At 32.1% G+C, this 22,629-nt stretch overlaps 2 protein-coding genes across 2 annotated transcripts; both read right to left on the bottom strand.

Annotated features, from left to right (window-relative positions):
- Positions 1 to 7,483: 7,483 nt before the first annotated feature.
- On the bottom strand, positions 7,484 to 9,874 carry LOC145597250 (hyoscyamine 6-dioxygenase-like). The gene is made up of 5 exons (XM_081653394.1): positions 9,793 to 9,874; positions 9,436 to 9,533; positions 9,071 to 9,324; positions 7,975 to 8,299; positions 7,484 to 7,699 (listed from the first exon to the last, which is right to left on the bottom strand). The coding sequence occupies exons 1-5, from the start codon at positions 9,872 to 9,874 to the stop codon at positions 7,484 to 7,486; spliced, it is 975 nt and encodes a 324-aa protein (XP_081509520.1).
- Positions 9,875 to 16,994: 7,120 nt separating this feature from the next.
- LOC145597251 (hyoscyamine 6-dioxygenase-like) lies at positions 16,995 to 19,531 on the bottom strand. The gene is made up of 3 exons (XM_081653396.1): positions 19,447 to 19,531; positions 17,381 to 17,481; positions 16,995 to 17,252 (listed from the first exon to the last, which is right to left on the bottom strand). The coding sequence occupies exons 1-3, from the start codon at positions 19,529 to 19,531 to the stop codon at positions 16,995 to 16,997; spliced, it is 444 nt and encodes a 147-aa protein (XP_081509522.1).
- Positions 19,532 to 22,629: the final 3,098 nt, after the last annotated feature.

The raw sequence follows: 22,629 nt of genomic DNA on the forward strand, positions 1-22,629 counted from the left end.
CGTGGATTATAACTTTTAATATTCTAATTTTTTTTGACTTTTTTCGCTCGGAAATAAAAACTGCCGAAATGTTTACCATGGTCTCTAATATCCTCCGGGAGTCAAATTGGGTCGGTGGAACCATCCAATATGCCCTTAAACGATCATTTTACCCGTTCAAAACTTGCAGTGATTTCGTAAACTCAAGCCTTTATTACAACATATAATGATCATATATGGTTTCAAATGGCATTATATAACCCAAAGATGTATCCCTTAAGGTCTCAAGGCTTTTCGCCACCGTGCCCCGAATCCTCAAAATTTTCTCAAAAAGCGTGGATTATTCTTCAATTTTGTAATTTTTTGACCTTTTTCCGCCCGGAAATAAAAATTGCCGAGATGTTTACCATGGTCCCTAATATCCTCCGGAAGTAAAATTGGGTCGGTGGAACCATCCAATATGCCCTTAAAAGATCATTTTACCCGTTCACAACTTGCAGTGATTTCGTAAATTCAAGCCTACCACAGACATTTATGACAACATATAATGATCAAATGTGGTTTCAAAAAGAATTATATGACCCCGATGAGATGTATCCCTTAGGGTCTCAAGGCTTTTTGCCACCGGGCCACGAAACCTCAAAATTTTCCCAAAAAGCATGGATTATAGCCTTTAATTTTGTATTTTTTTTTACCTTCTCTTGCGCGGAACTAAAAATTTCCAAGATGTTTACCATGGTACCTAATCTCCTCCGGGAGTACAATTGGGTCGGTGAAACCATCCAATATACCCTTAAACGATCATTTTACCCGTTTCACAACTTGTAGTGATTTCGTAAACTCAAGACTACCACGGACATTTATGACAATATATAATGAACATATATGGTTTCAAACGGCATTATATGACCCCTAAATGTATCCCTTAGGGGCTCAAGGCTTTTCGCCACCGGGCCACGAAACTTCAAAATTTCCTCAAAAAGCGTGGATTGTAGCCTTCAATTTTGTAATTTTTTTGACCTTTTTTTGTCCGAAAATAAAAATTTCCGAGTTTTTACCATGGTCCCTAGTTCGGAAGTCAAATTGGGTCGGTGGAACCATCCAATATGCCCTTAAAAGATCATTGTACCCGTTCACAACTTGCAGTGATTCGTAAACTCAAGCCTACCACAGACATTTATGACAACATATAATGATCATATGTGGTTTCGAACGGAATTGTATGACCCCGAGATGCATCCCTTATTCCCTTAGGGTTTCATGGCTTTTCGCCACTGAGCCCCGAAACCTCATAATTTCTTTAAAACACGTGGATTATGGCCTTCTTTTTTGTAATTTTATAACCTTCTTTCGCCTGGAACTAAAGATTTCCAAGATGTTTACCATGGTACCTAATCTCCTCCGGGAGTACAATTGGGTCGGTGGAATCTTACAATATACCCTTAAACGATCATTTTACCCGTTCACAACTTGTTGTGATTTCGTAAACTCAAGCCTACCACGGACGTTTATGACAACATATAATGATCATATATGGATTCAAACGACATTATATGACCCCTAGATGTACCCCTTAGAGTCTCAAGACTTTTGCCACTGGGCCTTGAAATCTCAAAATTTCCTCAAAAAAGTTGATTGTAGCCTTCAATTTTGTATTTTTTTGACCTTCTTTCGCTGGGAATTTAAAATTTCCAAGATGTTTACCATGGTACCTAATACACTCTGGGAGTACAATGGGGTCGGTGGAACCATCCAATATACCTTCAAACGATCATTTTACCTGTTCACAACTTGTAGTGATTTCGTAATCTCAAGCCTACCATGGACGTTTATGACAATATATAATGATCATAAATGTTTTCAAATGGCATTATCGAACCCCGAGATATATCCCTTAGGGTCTTAAGGCTTTTCACCACCGGGCCCCAAATCCTCAAAATTCCTCAAAAAGCGTGGTATAGCCTTTAATTTTGTAATTTTTTGACCTTTATTCACCCGGAAATAAAAACTGCCAAGATGTTTACCATGGTCCCTAATATCCTCCAGGAGTCAAATTGGGTCAGTAGAACCATCCAATATGCCCTTAAACGGTCATTTTACCCGTTCACAACTTGAAGTGATTTCGTAAACTCAAGCCAACCACGGACGTTTATGACCACATATAATGATCATATATGGATTCAAACGGCATTATATGACCCAAAGATGTATCCTGAAGAGTTTCAAGGCTGTTCGCCATTGTGCCCCGAAACCTCAAAATTTCCTCAAAAAGAGTGGATTATAGCCTTCAATTTTGTAATTTTTTAACCTTTTTTCGCCCAAAAATAAAAATTGTCGAAATGTTTACCATGGCCTCTAATATCCTTCGGAAGTCAAATTAGTTTAGTGGAACCATCCAATATGCCCTTAAACGGTGATTTTATCCGTTCACAATTTGTAGTGATTTCGTAAACTCAGGCCTACCACGGATGTTTATGACAACATATAATGGTCATATATGGATTCAAATAGCTTTATATGACCCTGAGATGTATCCCTTAGGGTTTCAAGGCTTTTCGCCACTGTGCCCCGAAACCTCAAAATTCCTCAAAAAGCGTGGATTATAGCCTTCAATTTTATAATTTTTTGACCTTTTTTTGCAAGAAATTAAAATTGCCGAAATTTTTACCATGGTCCCTAATATCCCACGCGAGTCAAATTGGGTCGGTGGAACCATCCAAAATGCCCTTAAACGGTCACTTTACCCGTTCACAACTTGAAGTTATTTCGTAAACTCAAGCCTACAACGGACGTTTATGACAACATATAATGATCATATATGCTTTCAAACGACATTATATGACCCCAAGATGTATCCCTTATGGTCTTAACGCTTATCGCCACCGTGCCCCGAAACCTCAAAATTTCCTGAAAAAGCGTGGATTATAGCCTTCAATTTTGTAATTTCTCGACCTTTTTACGCCCGGAAATAAAAATTGATGAGATGTTTACCATGGTCCCTAATATTCTCCGGGAGTCAAATTGGGTCGGTGGAACCATCCAATATGCCCTTAAACGGTTATTTTACCCGTTCATAACTTGTAGTGATTTCGTAAACTCAAGCCTACCGCAGACGTTCATGACAGCATATAATGATCATATATGGATTCAAACAGCATTATATGACCAAAAGATGTATCCTTTAGACTTTCAAGGCTTTTCGCCACTATACCCCGAAACCTCAAAGTTTCCTCAAAAAGAGTGGATTATAGCCTTCAATTTTGTAATTTTTTGACCTTCTTTTTGCTTGGAAATAAAAATTGTCGAGATGCTTACCTTGGTCCCTAATATCCTTTAAGATTCAGATTGGGGCAGTGGAACCATTCAATATGCCCTTAAACGGTCATTTTACCCGTTCACAACTTGTAGTGATTTCGTAAACTCAAGCCTACCACGGACGTTTATGACAATATATAATGGTCATAAATGGTTTCAAATGGCATTATCGAACCCCGAGATATATCCCTTAGGGTCTCAAGGCTTTTCACCATCGGGCCCCAAATCCTCAAAATTCCTCAAAAAGCGTGGAGTATAGCCTTTAATTTTGTAATTTTTTGACCTTTATTCACCCAGAAATAAAAACTGCCAAGATGTTTACCATGGTTCCTAATATCCTCTGGGAGTCAAATTGGGTCGGTAGAACCATCCAATATGCCCTTAAACGGTTATTTTACCCGTTCACAACTTGGAGTGATTTCGTAAACTCAAGCCTACCACGGACGTTTATGACCACATATAATGATCATATATGGATTCAAACGGCATTATATGACCCAAAGATGTATCCTTAAGAGTTTCAAGGTTGTTCGCCATTGTGTCAAAAAGAGTGGATTATAACCTTCAATTTTGTAATTTTTTAACCTTTTTTCGCCCAAAAATAAAAATTTGTCGAAATGTTTACCATGGTCCCTAATATCCTTCGGGAGTCAAATTGGTTTGGTGGAACCATCCAATATGCCCTAAACGGTCATTTTATCCGTTCACAATTTGAGTGATTTCGTAAACTCAGGCCTACCACGGACGTTTATGACAATATGTTATGGTCATATATGGATTCAAATGGCTTTATATAACCCTAAGATGTATCCCTTAGGATTTCAAGGCTTTTCGCCACCGTGCCCCGAAACCTCAAAATTCCTCAAAAAGCGTGGATTATAGCCTTCAATTTTATAATTTTTTGACCTTTTTTTGCCCGAAATTAAAATTGCCGAAATTTTTACCATGGTGCCTAATATCCCACGCGAGTCAAATTGGGTCGGTGGAACCATCCAATATGCCATTAAACGGTCACTTTACCCGTTCACAACTTGAAGTTATTTCGTAAACTCAAGCCTACAACGGACGTTTATGACAACATATAATGATCTTATATGCTTTCAAACGACATTATATGACCCCAAGATGTATCCCTTAGGGTCTCAACGCTTTTCGCCACCGTGCCCCGAAACCTCAAAATTTCCTCAAAAAGCGTGGATTATAGCCTTCAATTTTGTAATTTCTTGACCTTTTTACGCCCGGAAATAAAAATTGCTGAGATATTTACCATGGTCCCTAATATTCTCCGAGAGTCAAATTGGGTCGGTGGAACCATCCAATATGCCCTTAAACGGTTATTTTACCCGTTCACAACTTGTAGTGATTTCGTAAACTCAAGCCTACCGCAGACGTTCATGATAGCATATAATGATCATATATGGATTCAAACGGCATTAAATAACCCCGAGATGCATGCCTTAGGGTTTCAAGGCTTTTCGCCACCGGGGGCCCCGAAACCTCAAAATTCCTCAAAAAGCTTGGATTATAGCCTTCAATTTTGTAATATTTTGACCTTCTTTCTCCCGGAAATAAAAATTGCCGAGATGTTTACCATGGTCTCTAATATCCATTGAAAGTCAAATTGGGTCAGTGGAACCATCCAATATGCCCTTAAACGGTCATTTTACCCGTTCACAACTTGTAGTGATTTCGTAAACTCAAGCCTACCACGGACGTTTATGACAGCATATAATGCTCATCATATACGATGGTTTCAAACGGCATTATATGACCCTAAAATGTATCCCTTAGGGTTTCAAGGCTTTTCGCCACCGGGCCCCAAAACCTCAAAATTTACTCAAAAGCTGGATTAGCCTTCGATTTTATAATTTTTTTGACCTTTTTCCGCCCGATAATAAAAATTGTCGAGATTTTTATGGTAGACCCTAATATTCCCCCGGGAGTCCAATTGAGTCGATGGAACCGTCCAATATGCCCTTAATCGGTCATTTTACCCGTTCACAACTTGAAGTGATTTCGTAAACTCAAGCCTACCACGGACGTTTATGACAACATATGATGATCATACATGGTTTCAATCGACATTATATGACCCCGAGATGTACCTTTGAAGTCTCAAGGTTTTTTGCCACCGGGCCCCGAAACCTTAGAATTTCATCAAAAAGCGTGGATTATAGCCTTCAACTTAATTTGTAATAATTTTTTGACCTTTTTGGCCTGAAAATAAAAATTGCCGAGATGTTTAGTATGGTCCATAATACCCTCTGGGAGTCCAATTGGGTCGGTGGAACCATCCAATATGACTCAAGCCTACCACAGACGTTTATGTCAAAATATAATAATCATATATGGTTTCAAACGTCATTATATTACACCGAGATATATCCTCTAGGGTTTCAACACTTTTCGCCACCGGCCCCAAAACCTCAAAATTTTCTTTAGAAGCGTGGATACAACCTTTGATTTTGTAATTTTTTGACCTTTTTTCGTTCGGAAATAAAAATTGCCGAGATGTTTACCATTGTCCCTAATACCCTCCGAGAGTAAAATTGGGTCGGTGGAACCATCTAATATGTCCTGAAATAGTCATTTTACCCATTTGCAACTTGCACCGATTTCGTTATCGCAAACCCACCACAGACTTATATGACAACATAAAATGATCATATATGGTTTCAAACAGTATTATATGAGATGTATGCCTTAGGGTCTCAAGGTGTTTCGCTACAGAGCCCAAAACCCTAAAATTTCATCAAAAAGCTTGGATTGTAGCCTTCAATTTTTGTCATTTTTGACCTTTTTTCACTCGAAAATAAAAATTGCCGAGATGTTTTCCATGTTTCCTTATATCCTGCGGGAGTCAAATTGGGTTGGTGAAACCATCCAATATGCCCTTAAACGGTCATTTTACCCGTTCACAACTTGTAGTGATTTCGTATACTCAAGCCTACCACGGACGTTTATGACAACATATAATGATGGTCATATATGGTTTCAAATGGCATTATATGATGACCCCGAGATATATCCCCTAGAGTCTCAAAAATTATTGCCACCGGGCTCCGAAACCTCAAAATTTTCTTAAAAAGTGTGGATTATAGTTAGAGTTGTCAAAAACTGACCCGACTCGAGAACTCGACCTTAACGGACAAAGATCTGAACCGAGCCTGTACTCGAAAAATGGGGTGAAACTAGTGACTTGTAACCTGATCTTAACCGAAAACCCATTTGATTCAATATTTTTTGACCTGAACTCGAACATACCCCGACCTGATAGTAATTGTCAACCGATTTAATCTGACCCGAAAATAATCTGAACCTGAACTAGTACTCGACTCAATTAAAACATGGACCTGAGTCATGGAAGGTTTAATTAAATTTTATATATCTTTTATTTAGCTTATATACTGGTATAATTCTGTAAATCTTCAATCCGATTTAATAAAATCTTTTGTTCAGCTTATATAACTTTTGTTCTCTATTACCCATATATATATATATGGGTTTAATAAAATCTTGATGATGCTTGATCAAATTATGGAAGGCGTAATTATATAGTTCAACTTGGCCACATCAATATTTATTAGAATTGAACTTGAACCAGAACCCGACTCAACACTAACCCGAACCCGAATTTACCATCTTGTTAACCCATCCAAACCCGACTCAACACAACCCGAACCTGAAATTGAACCCGATTTGATTTTAACTCAAATTGAACCCGACCTATATCCGAAAAGGTGAACGAACCATTATAACTTGAAATGAAATTTACCCGGCCTGAATCTGAACCTGATATGAAGCTAGATTGACTTGACATAACCTGATCCTGATTTAACCTGAGACCTAATTTGACTAGACCCAAACTCGACTTGAATACCCGAATTGACAGCTCTACTAATGACCACTAAGTCAAGCTAACCCCCTCATCCTTCCGCAATATATAACCACATAAGTAGGTGCTAATTGCTTAACACTTCATATTTTGCCATGAGCTATGTTTGATGCTTAGTACTTGTTATTACCACTTTAAAATTCATATCAATATATTTTGACAACAATTGACAAAAACAAATTAATTCATATCAATATATTAATAATAATGTTATCCTGCTGTAAATTGCAGTTTTCATATAATTCTAGTCTTAAGGTTTAATCATAAAACCAAAGTCTTCAAGTATAGCATGTCTCAGCTCTCCCCGTCATGACCTGTGTAAACCTTAAAGAAATCTTTATACTTAAATGCCTTAAAGAGAGGAGGATTGATTTCTGCTTGAACAAGCTCCTTAGCTGGCTCAACTATGCATTCATATGATGGATTGATGAAGAAAGCAGCACTTGTTCGCGCCTCAGTGGCGTTGCTCACTCTGTGCACCGCAGCTTTCAGCCCCCCATTGCTTACAACCTACACCGAATTATACAACGAATGATCTATAAATAATATGCTACTAATATTTAAACAGAAAGCTCGTGCATATCAACCCATATTTATTTCATCCTATATCTATAATTTAAATTTTATGTTTCAATTCTAAGATTAGATTAGTTAATATAAAGATCTCACGCAAAATCAAAGGTTTTAATAAAGAAATACAAGTGATATGTGAAGAACATATTAAGCTTATCTTCACTATGTTGTGTGCATAACAATTATATAAGGGTGTATATAATTAGTTGTACCTCGAGTTGATTGCCAACGAAGATAACAAATGCATCAGGAACAGTATCAACACTCATCCACTGGCCATTCTTGAAAAGTTCAAGGCCGGGAACGTGAAGAGGCACAGCTTGAAGAATGGTTATAAGGTTGGGATCCGAATGCTTAGTTAATCCAAGAGTTAAACTTGGATTAGAGCATGGTGGGTAGTGATTAACATTCAAGATATTATCAGCACTTAGCTCACTTGCAAAGTACCCTTTTTCTAGCCCAATTCCCTCTGATATGCACTCTAAAATCCTTGCACCTAGATCCTTCAATTCTGTAACATATGCTCCTACAATCTCCCTGAAAACATTTAAGCACTCATGTAAATTCATTAATAATTCTCTCGTTGTCAAAATTCATCAACTTGCTAGCATAAAAATATGCTTTGTATTATGATAAATTATAATGTAAAAATGATATTTATTTACTTGTAATTCGTAACTTAAGATATTGATAGAGATAGCAATGGATCTTGGATCCGATCCGAATTCGATAGATCAAGATCCGTTTTACATGATCTGGATCTCTAATTTTTGGACCCGGTGGATCTGGATTTGCATCCGGATCCGTTTTGATGGACAAGATCCGAATCTGGATCCTATTTTTGAGATCCAGATCCGATTCGTGGATCCCTTTTTTTATTTTTATATATTAATATGATTTTATTCAAGATTTATATATTAATTAATTTGAAAAGTCTTATATAAATATATACCTATTAGTTTTTCAAGTATTACATACTGTGAAACAAAAAAAATACATGCGGACTCGGATCCGATTCCGTGGATCCGTTGGATCCAATGGATTAGGATCTGGATCCTGTATTTTTAGATCCGCGGATCCGGATCTGGATCTATGTCCTTAAAACAAATATGGATTTGAATCCAATTAATAGGATTTGGTCCAGATCCGGTCCGTTGCCATCTTTAGATATTGATGATAAAATATTGTTTTTGAAATTAAAAACTTTAGAAAGGAAAGAGTGCCAACTGTTAAAAAAATAAATAAATAAATAAATAAATAAATAAATAAATAATAATAATAATAATAATAAATGAAAAGGTTGAATACCTGTAATTTTCAGGATTTTGAGGCCAAAACTTGATGCATTCCTCCAAAGGACTACAATGGTGCTTCAAAACATCCCTCCAATAGTGAAACTTTTCGGAGTTAAAGTTGTAGCTGCTTGAGTATATTCTGCAAAACTGATTTAAGTCCTCTTCCATGTTTATTTTTGATTTTTCTTCTGGTGACAACTCAAACACTTCTTTGAACACCTTCAATGCTTCATCAATTAATTCTTTTGAAACCCCATGGTTTATCACCTAAACCCAAAAAATAAAGGCAATCAAAATTAATTCTTTTTGCTTCTTATTATAATTAACCCACAAATGAAAAATAACTTTAGTATTGATAATTGACATCAAAGTATGAACCTGGAATAAACCAAACTCTTGGATAGCCTTCATAATATGCTTTGATGCATTCTCTTCTTGAAGATCAATGATGGGAACATCAGCTTTCCCAGAAATAGCTACAAGATAAAATAAAAAAAATACAAGTTACATAAAACTAACACTTATACATGCATGTACAACGGGGGTATGAGTTTATCCAAAAAATTATATATCCCGAATCACATAAAAGTCAATTTAATAGAGAGTGATTTGATAGATTGACTTTTATGTACATATTGTAATATGGGGTGACTAAACAAGTTGCAGACTATATTTTCATAGTTTACAGAATAACAAAACCTAAGTTAAATATTTGTACTAAAGCAAGAAACTTACGTGGTCTTCTTTCAGGTGGAAACACATATTTTTCCACAGTTTTTCCATTTGCAGTAATGCAGTCTGAGAGAAGGTTTGCCATTAGTAATATGTGGGTGAAATTTATAAAAATTGTTTGTGCAGTGGTGCAACTCTTAGATAACACACATTTATATATAACATGCATGTAAGATGTTAAGGAGTATGCAAGTCTATCCAATATCTTTTTTTTTTTTTTTTACACAAATGTCTATCCATTATCAAAGATGATTTTTTTTCCATATTGCATACTTACAAAATCAATATCTATAAGGATTTCGTTCACACTTGTATTTGATATATTGTGATATGAATCCTTATGGATATGGATTTATTTCTTATACAAATACAATTATATACAATCCTTGTTGATACATATATATGACTTCTTAAGGTTTTTCCTCCTTTAGACTTATTTTCATGCAAGCTCAGTTCAGTTTATTTCAGGGCCTGTTCACATTTACTTAATTTCAGTTCAGTTCAGTTCAGCTCAGCTCCAATCAGTTCAGTTCAGTTCAGTTCCAATCAGTTCAGTTCAGTTCAGTTCAGCTCTTAATTTCCCTCTCACATAAAATATTCATTTCAGCTCAATTCAGTTCAGTTCAGTTCAGTAAATATGAACAGGCCCTCAGTTTAGCTCAATTCAGCTTAAAAAAATGAACCATAAATCAAAACGATAAAATGAAATATTTATTTAGGGATAAGATTTTGCGGTGAATTGAAATGATGGAGAGAGTCATTATTATTCCACTTCCTCAATTCTATAGATATTGCAACATTTGGACGTTTACATATCATCCATAATTATTAACTTATTGAGGATCATAGAGTGGAGAAATGGTTTATCCCTCCAACACCCCTAGGAGTGACTTGAGTTCGATTCTTACCCCACCCCTCCTGTGATAGGATGGGTACCCTCCGTATCTTATCGTGTAAAAAAAAATGCTACTGAATTTTACTGAATTGGACTTATTTTTACTTAATATTGAAAGTTAATATCAAGGTATATACTTAATATTATGTTGCTAATATTTTTAGCAATCAAGTGATATCTTTGACTTATGCATATGTTGCATGTAGAATATTTTTTATTATTGTGTAAATCAAATCCTATTCTTATGCACATATATTATCCTTTAAATAAGGGTATTATCTTCCCCTTCTTTATATACATATATCCTCTTGAATAAAATCCCACTTTCTTGTGTATCTTATATATTGAGAAGTGTTGAAAAAGGAATATGTAAATTCTTCTATATTTTTTTTTTTAATTTTCAAAATATGCTTTTTTATGGTGTTTAAAGAGCCTCAAGGGCAGGGGTGAGAATCGATCCAAGAATCTCCTGAAACCGGAAGGAATTTTCTAACCAATTGAGCTATCCTTCACTCTCATAGTATATAAACATTGATATTAATAGAAACTAAGGAAGAGGAAGATAATACCCATATGAAGAGGCCAAGTTATTATGTACATTAATTAGAATGGGATTTGATTAACAATAATGGAAAACATTCTACAAGCAAGATGTGCATATATATAAGTAAAAGATATCATATGATTGAGGAATATATTAGCAAAAATGCAAAATAATATCAAAATTTTACAGCGGTCATTTAAAAAATGACTACCATATTATTTTAATGATATATAATATGATCAGTTTATTTTTCACGTTATAAAATGGGCACAATTAGTCTTATACTATCTACAATGTAAATATAAATTTGTCCTCAAAATAAAAATATAAAACATAAATTTTGAAAATTTAAATACAACATAAAATAAATATTTTATGAGAAGCTATAAAATAAGAATAAAAATTATATAAATGAAACTAAAATTTTGATAAATAAAAAAAATGTTTACATGGAATAAATATGTCAATTAATAAAGTACCATTAATAAAATAATATAATTTGTTTACTTGTAAAATTATGTCAATTATAAACTATATAACCATTAAAATATTATGATAGTCATATTTTAAATGACTACCATAAAATTTTCATAAAAAATTATATAAAAAATTTGTTTTAATTTTTTTTTTTTTTTTTTTTTTTAAAAGAACCCTCAAAAGGGAACTTAGATTAATGAATCATTGTTTGCAACATTTAAAATGCGAGCCGGGAAATTATTATTCCACACTCTTCGACCAAATTCCCAAGGTTGGAAATGAGCCAATTTATGTGTTACTTTATTCCCGCTCCTTTTAACAGAAGACCAAACTACATCAATAAAACTAGAGCATAAATCTAAAATATCATCAACAATAAGATGGAAAGAGCTGGATCCTTTCGACCTTCCACGCAGCGCTTCAATAGGAGGGCACCATTGCGTTGCATGACTGCTGCCAGCCCCTGCATTGCTCGCCCTTAATTTTAAAACGCACGTCTAGAAAACCACACAAAATAAAATAGACCTTATTATGGAACGCTAAGTGTTTAAGACATTAATTCTTACACTAATGATTTGATTGAATTTTTATACGACCTCTTTTTTATTTTTAATTCTGATGCAAGCTTGATTAATTCTTTTAGGAGGGAATTGAAATTTATGAAGGAAAAAACTAATTTAAAAACAGTACTCCATATAAAATATAATGTTTATTTAATATAAACGACAATATTAGTAAAAAAGAAATTAAGTCAATTAATTTATTTTTAAAAAGTTGTACTACACCTACAACATATATTTGAATCTAATTGTTAGGCCGGGATGTTAACAAGGTGAATATTACAATGTTAAAATTAAAATTGGCCAAAATTGTGTAGGGGTTACTCGTAAATATTTCTAGTCTATTAAATTAATTTAGGAACAGAGAAGTAATGTATATGTCAACTAATTATAATAATGTTAGCCCTTTATACTTGAATAATAAGCAATACCTAAGTATTTGACTTTAAAGTTGAAAAAAAAGGATGACCAAGCTAAGCTAGGATACGGTGTAGTTGGTGGGGACTTAATTCATATATATGCCTTGTGACTTTGAGGATTCCCTTACCTTCCTTCTTTATAATTCTTAAAGCATTAACCTACGTAGCTAAGTTAGGGCTTGTTTACATTTACTGAATTGAGTTAAACTGAACTGATTGGAGCAGAACTGACTGAACTGAACTGAAATTAAGTAAATGTGAATAGACCCTTAGTTTCACATGTGATAAGTGTTGCTTTAATAGGGTCTTTTATCTTACCAAGCAAGAAAAAAGTACGTACTACCCAAAAACTCCATTAATTTTGACAATACTGATTGATGATAATCATAACAATGTACTTATTTGTTGACCCTTATGAGGTTTTGATGATGATACTAAGAATTGAGCAAACTTCCTTTTAATAAGGATTTTCTAGTGTTGTGATGTTGGCAGGTTCAGTAAGCGTAGAGGGCTGAAGTAGGAACTGGAACAAAGGAACTTTAGAAGATCCATGAGGACAAGTAAAGAACAGAAGAAGAGTTCCAGTAATGGAACTTCCCGAAGTTTCTCAACAGGAACTTCAAACGGGTTGTAACGACCTGGTTCTGGTGTAATGCTGGGGCAAGCCTCAACAATCAAGGATCAACACAAAGATCAAGATATCAACCGAAGAAGATGGACTTCATAACTTATAGTTGTGTAAAAGATAAGTTTGTTTTCGTAGGATGATGTAAATATATAAATGATAGATATGCATGGAACTTATTAGAAATCAGATGAAGCTTGGCAAACTAATTAATTCGTAAAAGATAATTATAAGTTTTATGAAAAAGTACTTAATTGATTTTATCTTATAAAATCTGGTTTCACTTGGTTTTATCTTTTTCATAAAATTCTATCTTTTAACAAAAACGAATTTGATAAAATTTGGTTTTCATAAAAACGAAATTGAATCTGTTTGATTTTGATTTTAAAGAAGATAAGATCAGATTTCTGTTTGATCTATCTTATTTGCGAAAACCCTATTTTGAGAAGCTGAGAAACTCCTATAAATATAGAAGTGTTTCAACTTAGCAAAATGAGAGTTTTAAGCGTGAAAACCACTTAGTGCTTAAGAGTAAGTTTGCCAAAGGTTTAAGCTTTATCATTTTGATTTCGGGTTTCATGTGTAGCTTTCCATTTATGTGTTAGAGTGTGTCTTTGAGTTGTAATTGGTTTTGGGGTGAGATTATGGATTCTCTTAAATTCACACAAGTATATGAGTTTGAATTCTCTAAAATTCGAGTGGTAGCTGTGAGTGCACAGTGAGTGAAAGGTACCTGAGAAGTGTCTTGGGTCACCTAGGAAGTGTCCTGGGTAAGGGGAGAAAAAGGGTCCTGAGAAGTGTCTTAGGTCTGGTAGGAAGTGTCCTGTCATAGAGTCAAGTGTCCGTGGTGGAACTTGCAGAGCAAAGGTCTGTGTAATAGGTTGTACTAGGAGAGTTGCCTATTATAGTGGAATTTGTTTATAAGTCCCAATAGGGCCGAGGTTTTACTTCCAGTTAGGCACTAGATGGTTTCCTCGTAAAACTTGTTGTGCGCTTTAAGTTTTCTTTACGTTTTAATTGGTTATTTCCGCTTAAATTCCGCGATTGGAACCTACTACTATTCACCCCTCCTCTCGTAGTAGTTCATCTAAACTAAAATTATTAAGAACTTAACATTAATTTATAACGTTTCCCTCAAAAAAGTAAAAAACACACATTAATTTATAATGTATCTTAATAACAATTTGTATGTAGTACTAAATACTCCACAATTAACTTCGATGATTTGTCTGTATATAACTCTACTTTAACTTATTTTGTGCGACAAAAACAATTAAAGTAGGTACGAACAACATTTTGTGACGAAGGTGGTACAATTTTAGCATGGATGATTATATATTAAATCTTAAAATTATAAGTTTCGAGTATAGCATCTCTATCCCCATCATGGCCAGTGTGGATGTCAAAATAATCCTTGTATCGAAATGCTTTATAAAGTGGACCACACTCTTCTGCTTCAGAAAGAGCTTTAGCTGGCTTAACAATGCACTCCATCGATGGACTAACGAAGAACACTGCCGTTGTTCTCGCGTTGTTTGAGTTTGTCACGACTCGATGCACCACCCCTTTCATCTTCCCATTGCTAAAAACCTACCTCAAGGTGCACATCATTTGATAATCACTCTTTCATGCTATTTACGTATAATTTACAAATTTACAAGGTGTTTGGTACGAGGAAGCGTAGAACAATTTAATACTACCTTCGATTTTTTTTAGTTGCAACTTTGTAATATTTTATATCTCTCAATTAATACCCCAAAGTTGCAACTAAAAAAATCGGAGGTAGTAATTGTATCATTTGGAACTATATTCATTACCTCAAGTTGATTGCCCACAAAGATAAGAAATGCATTAGGAGCTGTCTCAAAACCAAACCATTGTCCATCCTTAAAGAGTTGGAGCCCCGGAACATCGGCGGGTGCTTGAACTATATTTATAAGGGTCGGGTCTTTGTGCTTGGGTAGCCCTATGGTCAAGCTTGGATCAGGGCATATCGGGTAGTGATTTATAGTCAAAATGTTGTCTTCTGTTAGTTCATTTGCAAAAAAATCTTTTTCTAACCCAAGTCCTTGGGATATATTCTCTAAGATCTTCATTCCCATACCCTTCAAGGCAACAACATATGCTCCAACTATCTCCCTGAAAATTGAAGCATGAAAGTTAAATATATATACGACTCAAGTTATATACAATTGAAGGTACTAATGTTTGCCAAAAGTTGCAAGGGAAGGTATTAACGTTTCAAAAGTTACAGATAGAATACTCAACTGAAAATTAACCTTCTACAACATGTTACCCAAAGTAAAAAAAAAAAAAGGAAAATTAAATTTCTGACATAAAGTCAGAAGGTACTAATAATTGCTCCATTTTTCCACTCAAAAAAACCTTATAATCTTCTCCCAAAACCTTCAACACTCAATCATGGGTTCCCCACAATTCTAAAATACCCCCATCAAATCAAAATCATCAATAAAATAAGCTCAAACCAATTCATCAGTGGTGAATTCATTAATAATAGACTTATTCTTTCAACGCTCATTAGATGATTTAATCAAAGGAATTCGACTTCATTCCCCAAAATCATCAACACCCCTTTCATCTTTCCTCTCAAAAGCCATTGAAGAAATTCGTCGCGAAATCAAATCAACAGACCCACAAATAATCCGTTGCACTTCTCAAATTAACTTATCTTCATTTAATTTATGGGTTTGAAATTTATTGGGATGCTTTTCATGTAGTAGAAGTAATCAGTTACCCTCAATTCAATCTCAAAATAATTGGGTATTTAGCTGCTTGTGCTACTTTTAATGAATCTACTGAATTTCTTCTTCTTGTTACCAATCAATTCAGGAATGTTAGAATTTGAATTAAATAAATAAATTGTTGCTTCTAAATTTTTTTTTATTTGCTGCTTCTAAATTGAAGGTTTTCTAAGGAGAGAGAAAATAGAGAACATGAAGGATTTTTGTTGCAGTAATGGAGGAGAGAGAAAGTTGAGAGTTGGTGAATGGTGATGAAGGAAATGAAGCTTTTTTCTTTTTAAAAAAGGAATATAAAAGGGGGAAACCGGTTGGAGCAAGTTACCACTTGGAGTTTTTACCTGGTATAATAAGTTGAGTGCTCTAAATGCAACTTCTCAAACTTTAATACCTTTTGTGCAACTTTTGCCAAACTTTAGTACCTTCAATTGTATATAACTCTATACGACTCATAAAAGTTGTATGTATTAAGACCAAATAAAGGATTATGTACTTTGTATTCAATTGGTAGACTTCAGTAGTATTAAGGTGTATGTACTTTTACTTTTAAAAGAAGCCAATATATCTATTTTCACTTGGAGATGCCCCCGTTCCTCATACTGAGAAACAAAATTTGTTTCTCACATGACATTTTTCGTAAATAAACCAACAACTTTATTTAATTGTAGAGCCCATAATAATAAAAAAAAGTTGTTGATTTATTCACGAAATTGCCTCCATGAGAAACAAATTTCGTTTCTCAATATGAGAAACACGGAATTTCCCATTTTCACTTGAGCTTACACATTATTAAACAAATGGTGTAGACACAAGCACACATGCCCATATAAGTCTCATCTCATCAGTTCATACTTTTTTTTTTTTTGAAAAGATCAGTTCATACTTATTATGTGTTAAAATTAATGTTTAGTGAGTGATCTGATTGATTACCTATAATTTTTGGGATTTTGAGGCCAAAATTTGATGCATTCCTCCAAAGGGTTGCAATTGTGCCTCAAAACATCCCTCCAAAAGTGAAACTTCTCAATATCATAGTTGTAGCTGCTCGAATAAATTCTGCATATTTTTTTCAAATCCTCTTTCATGTTTATTTTCGATCTCTCCTCTGGAGGTAAATCAAATACTTCCTTGAACATGTTCATTGCATCATTCATTAACTCGCTAGAAATTCCATGGTTTATCCCCTATTTTGAGAAAAGAAAATTAAAAGAGTAAATAAATTATCCTCAGGATCAAATTATTAATTAAAAATTAATATATAATAAGATGTAGCTATACAATTGTCACATAATTAATGTCGTGATGTATACACCTGAAATAATCCCAAATCTTGGCTTGCTTTCATAATGTGCTGGATTGAATTCTTTTCATCATTTAGATCAATTATTGGAATTTCTATTTTACCAACATGACCTGAAAATAATATAGAAGGATTCTCACATGTAAGTTTCTGCATGCATATGTTTATAACGCTATGTTTAGCTCACCTATTTAACTCATTACTTACCTTGTATTTCATGTCAGAGCAGAAAAAATACTTTAGATTAAATCAAATTAGAAAAAAAATTTATTTATCTTTAACTCTGTAATGTAAAATAATTATATAAATTAATTTACATATATGTAAAACATACATTTATACAATATAAAGCAGATGTGTAACCAATGAATGGTCATACATTATAGAGATAATTACATATATATATATATATATGTGTATATATATATATATATATATGTATATATATATATATATGTATATATATATATATGTATATATATATATATATATATATATATATATATATATATGTATATATATATATGTATATATATATGTATATATACACGTATATGTATGTATATATATGTATATATATAAATATGTATGTATATATACACGTATATGTATGTATATATATGTATATATATAAATATGTATGTATATATATATGTATGTATATATGTATATATATATATGTATATATATGTATATATATATATATATATTGAGATCCAATGAGAATGATCTTATAATGAGAAGGATGAAATGTGCATTTATTTTGAACTAAATGTGAATATATTTTCTACAAAATATGCATATTTGATTTTGAACCTGACACTTTTTTTGCAATTTCTGGAAAAACGAGAACTTATGCACATTGTGTGAAAAATATATGCACATTCAATTTCGGTCAAACTTTTTTTTGCACATTTTATTAAAAAAAAATATGCACATTCAGTAAAAAAATTATGCACATAAAATCGTTTTCATCCTTCTTATTTTAAGAAACTTCTCATTATATATATATATATATATATATATATATATATATATATATATATATGTATATATGTATATATATATATGTATGTATATATATATATATATATGTATGTATATAAATGGGAGTTTTTTCCCGTGCTTTTAGAAAGTAACGTAGATTTAATTTTCTTAGCGTCATGTAGGATTATAAATTTTAGTTGTAGTCAATTAAATAAGAGATTATTAATTTCTTTTAGAATTACATAATTTTAATACCACATAAGAAAAATTGGCGAATAAGATTTTTAAGTTTAAATAAATTAAATATAAAATATTATCTTTTGATATAAGACATTTTTAACTAAATATATAGCAAATTTTAGCACATAAAAAAAAATTGTTTTAAAAAATTCAAACAAATCGTGCAACGCATGGGTTTAGTCTAGTTGAGTATACATAGTATATAATAATATTGCTACTTATTTTTGTTTTCTTTAGAATCAATTAAGAAAATAAATATAGCTTAAATATATATCATAGTTATTTTCCTTGATTGAATTAATTATTTTGGTAGATTAACTTTTATTTTTTTTCTATTTTATTTATATGGTCAATAATTCAAACAAATCAAGTGAATATAATACACCTGTAGCAACTTATGTAAACCAATTCAAGCAGGCTTATACAAAGTTATTCACAGCAAATTATATGAACTTAAATTAATTTGAATTTATCAAAAAAAAAATTTATATGCATTTATTCGATCGTATTTGATCAAAATTAATTCACAACAAAATATATGAACTTTAATTAATTTGAATTTATCAAAATTTATTTTTATATGCATTTATCCAATCGTATTTGATCAAAATTAATTCACAACAAAGTTAAAAATTACACATCTTGTATCACTCTTTTAATTAAAGAACCGTCTAATCGCTATATACGAGTTTTTCATTTTTTTTTTTATGAGAGTTATCTCTAATTGGCTTGACTATCAATTTTGAAATTATGTATAACAAAAGCTAAAATACATGAAACATAAATAAATTATGAAGATTATAAGAAAACTTAAACAACTAAAAACAAAAAAAAAAAAACAAAAAACTAACCCGTTCTTTTTTCAGGCGGAAGCACATACTTTTGAGGAATTTCTCTATTTGCAATAATAACACCAGTTGAGAGGAGGTTTGCCATAATAAGTATAGCTGCAATTTATGATGAGGAAATGAATTAGCCATTTTGCCCCCCTCTTTATAGTACAACTATAGGTGCAACTTTTTTGCTAAGAAATCATTGTTTTTATAGAATTTTCAAAATATTTGTAAATTAAAGATATTGTACAATCTTGAATGATTATTGCCAAATAAAAGCATGTATTTAATGGGACTATTATCTTGATTGATTATATCCATAAAGGAATATCTTGATTTTCACCAAAAAAAACAAATTAAAGGAATATCTTGAATCTTGATTGATTTAGTTTTAAATACTACTTTGGGCTTGGGCCCAAACAATGCCAGGTGTTATTAAAGTTTCTAGAATTTGATTTTTTAAAAGTAATCATGATTCAATGCATTTATAAATAACCTTAGGTGTTACATGACATTATCCTCATTTTAATTATTCATTTTTTGTGATTAAAATATGTATTTAGATTAAAAATTGAAGTTTTAGCCTCTAACCTAAGCTATTAGCATATTACATGTAATTATTTCAAAATTATAAAAAGCTATGCACATATCGCATGCATTGACACTGCCTTATGATCAAGTAACCCCAACACTAACGAAGTAATCCCAGTAATACTGACCTAGTAACCGATATAATAACACTAACAAAATAAATCTCAGGCCGGCCACAATATGGTCAGCCACATATATGAATTTATGATATTAAAATACTTGAACTCAAATTAGATTAAGTTTTATGGCAAGTTGAAATTTAAAATGTAAGGTCGGAAAACTCAAGTTTGCATCTAGTTTTAAATTTGAGAATGATCAACCCAAGTTTGGCCTCTTACTCATTTAGTCATTTAATCAAGTAGTAGCACCCCAATTTGCATCCATGAGTTGGCCAATTCCCTAATTTAAACTTTAATTAATTTTTTAAAATTATATTTATGAATTATTAGTAAAACTTAATCTGCTCTAATTGTCCTTTATTGGCTTTATGCCTTTATATGAACCGCTTAGTCATACAACTCTACGCATTATCCACTCAAATTAGCATACCCTGAATGGTATACTCTTGTATTTAGTAAAAATGAAACATAAAAAATCCATGTTATAAAAGTCGTCCTTGCCTCTTCATTTATTAAGATTTAAATTTAATTAAAAATAGATTAAGATTTTTTTATTTTTTTTTTTTAAAAAAGTAACATAAAAATTATAGCATGTTTTGTGTACGGATGGCCACACCATGTACATAGTCACTTACGGAGTATATAATAACAAAGTAACTCATATAACACTGACTGAGTAACCCTTGTAATCCTGGTCAAGTAGCCTCTAAAATACTGACCAAGTAACCCCTATAACATTGACGAAATAATCCTTATAACACTGAGAAATAACCTCAGTAAAACTGATCGAGTAATCCCTATTATACAACGAAGTAACATATAAAAATTTGTGAAAAATTATAGACTGTAAACTGATCAAATTAGGCAGCAAATTGAAAATCACAAAATATACGAAAAGATTGTCGTATACTGAAAAAAATATTTATTAAAATGGCATCAGATTGCAAATGATTGTAGAAATATGACTGATTCTTATTATTTAATGTTATTTTACCATCATATCTTTCGGATTTCATTTAAATTCTATCAATCAATACTATATACTAAAAGACACACCAACAATGACACGTGTCATTTCCTGGTGTGTCCCTTATATTTTTATTTTTATTTTTTTTTTTTGAAAAAAAAGTTATATAAGGAAAAAATCTTTCTACATATAAGTAATAATTACATATGAAATATACAACAGTATGTAGAAGATTTGATTTAGCTTTCCAAAAAAAAATATTGACAACTAATAAGTTAAGCAACTAAATTAAAAATAATATTCTTAACATACAAGTAATTTGTGACATGTGAATGTGGACAATTTATTTAAGGAATGAAAGACATACAGAGTATTATAAATTATATATTTATATACGTTTATTACAAAAAAAAATATATATATATATTAGTTTCTTAATTTTTTAACCATGTAATAGAAGCTACGGGCTTAAATAATAAAATGTGAATATTAAATCAACAAATAATATTTTTTATCATTTTTTGATTTTGTCATGTTTTTAAAATCAATTATTGAAAAGTACCGTGCATGGCACGAGAACTAACCTAGTAATACTCCATAATTGTGTTTTGTAAAGTTTTAAACTAGCAAGAAGTCTATACTTGCACTTGCACTTGCACTTGCACTTGCACTTGCACAATGCATGCGTAAATTAAATGCAGTCAAGTACACCATTTGACAAAATTTACGAAGTCTAAAATATTGGAATTTTTTTTCCCTCAAAAAAAAAAAAAAAAAAAAAAAAAAATTGGAATTTGCAATTTGCTAGTGTAATCCATAATCGTGCTAATATCAATTTTTTTTTTCCCTATGTATCTTGTAATTATCCTTGGCATTTTCAGAAGATAAGATCGAAATCAATCTCTATTCTATAATTAGCAATTATAAATCCTTATAATTGATTTATAGTATGCATTGCGTGCTTGTTTTGTCTGCCCTATTTTAGAGTATTCTCTTAAGATAAAACTTATGCATGGTTCAAAAAGTGAATAATTTTCAAAATTGCATATATATTCTCTATTATTAGCAATCTAACTTCTTCTTAGGGCTTGTTTATTTCAGCTTAGGGTCTGTTCACATTTACTTAATTTCAGTCAGTTCAGTTCAGTTCAGTTCAGCTCCAATCAATTCAGTTTAGTTCCTAATTTCCATTTTAATTTCAGCTCAGCACAATTCAGTTCAGTTCAGTTCAGTTTAGTTCAGCTCAGTTCAGTGTAGTAAATGTGAACAGACCCTTAATTTCTTTTCTCATAAAATATTCATTTAAGCTCTATTCAGTTGTTCAGTTCAGTTTAGCTCAGTTTAGTTCAGTAAATATTCATTTAAATAATAATATTCACTTAATTTGTTATTTATATTATCAAATATTCATTTAATTTTGAATGGGAAGGATATACAGAAAATTCCAATATATGAAGTTACACACAAATCGCGTGCAACTTTTAAAAAAAAAAAAAAAAAAATATAGATGTACAATAATTATTA

Source organism: Chenopodium album, chromosome 20 (assembly GCF_948465745.1).
Source record: "Chenopodium album chromosome 20, dcCheAlbu1.1, whole genome shotgun sequence".
Lineage (NCBI taxonomy): Eukaryota > Viridiplantae > Streptophyta > Magnoliopsida > Caryophyllales > Amaranthaceae > Chenopodium > Chenopodium album.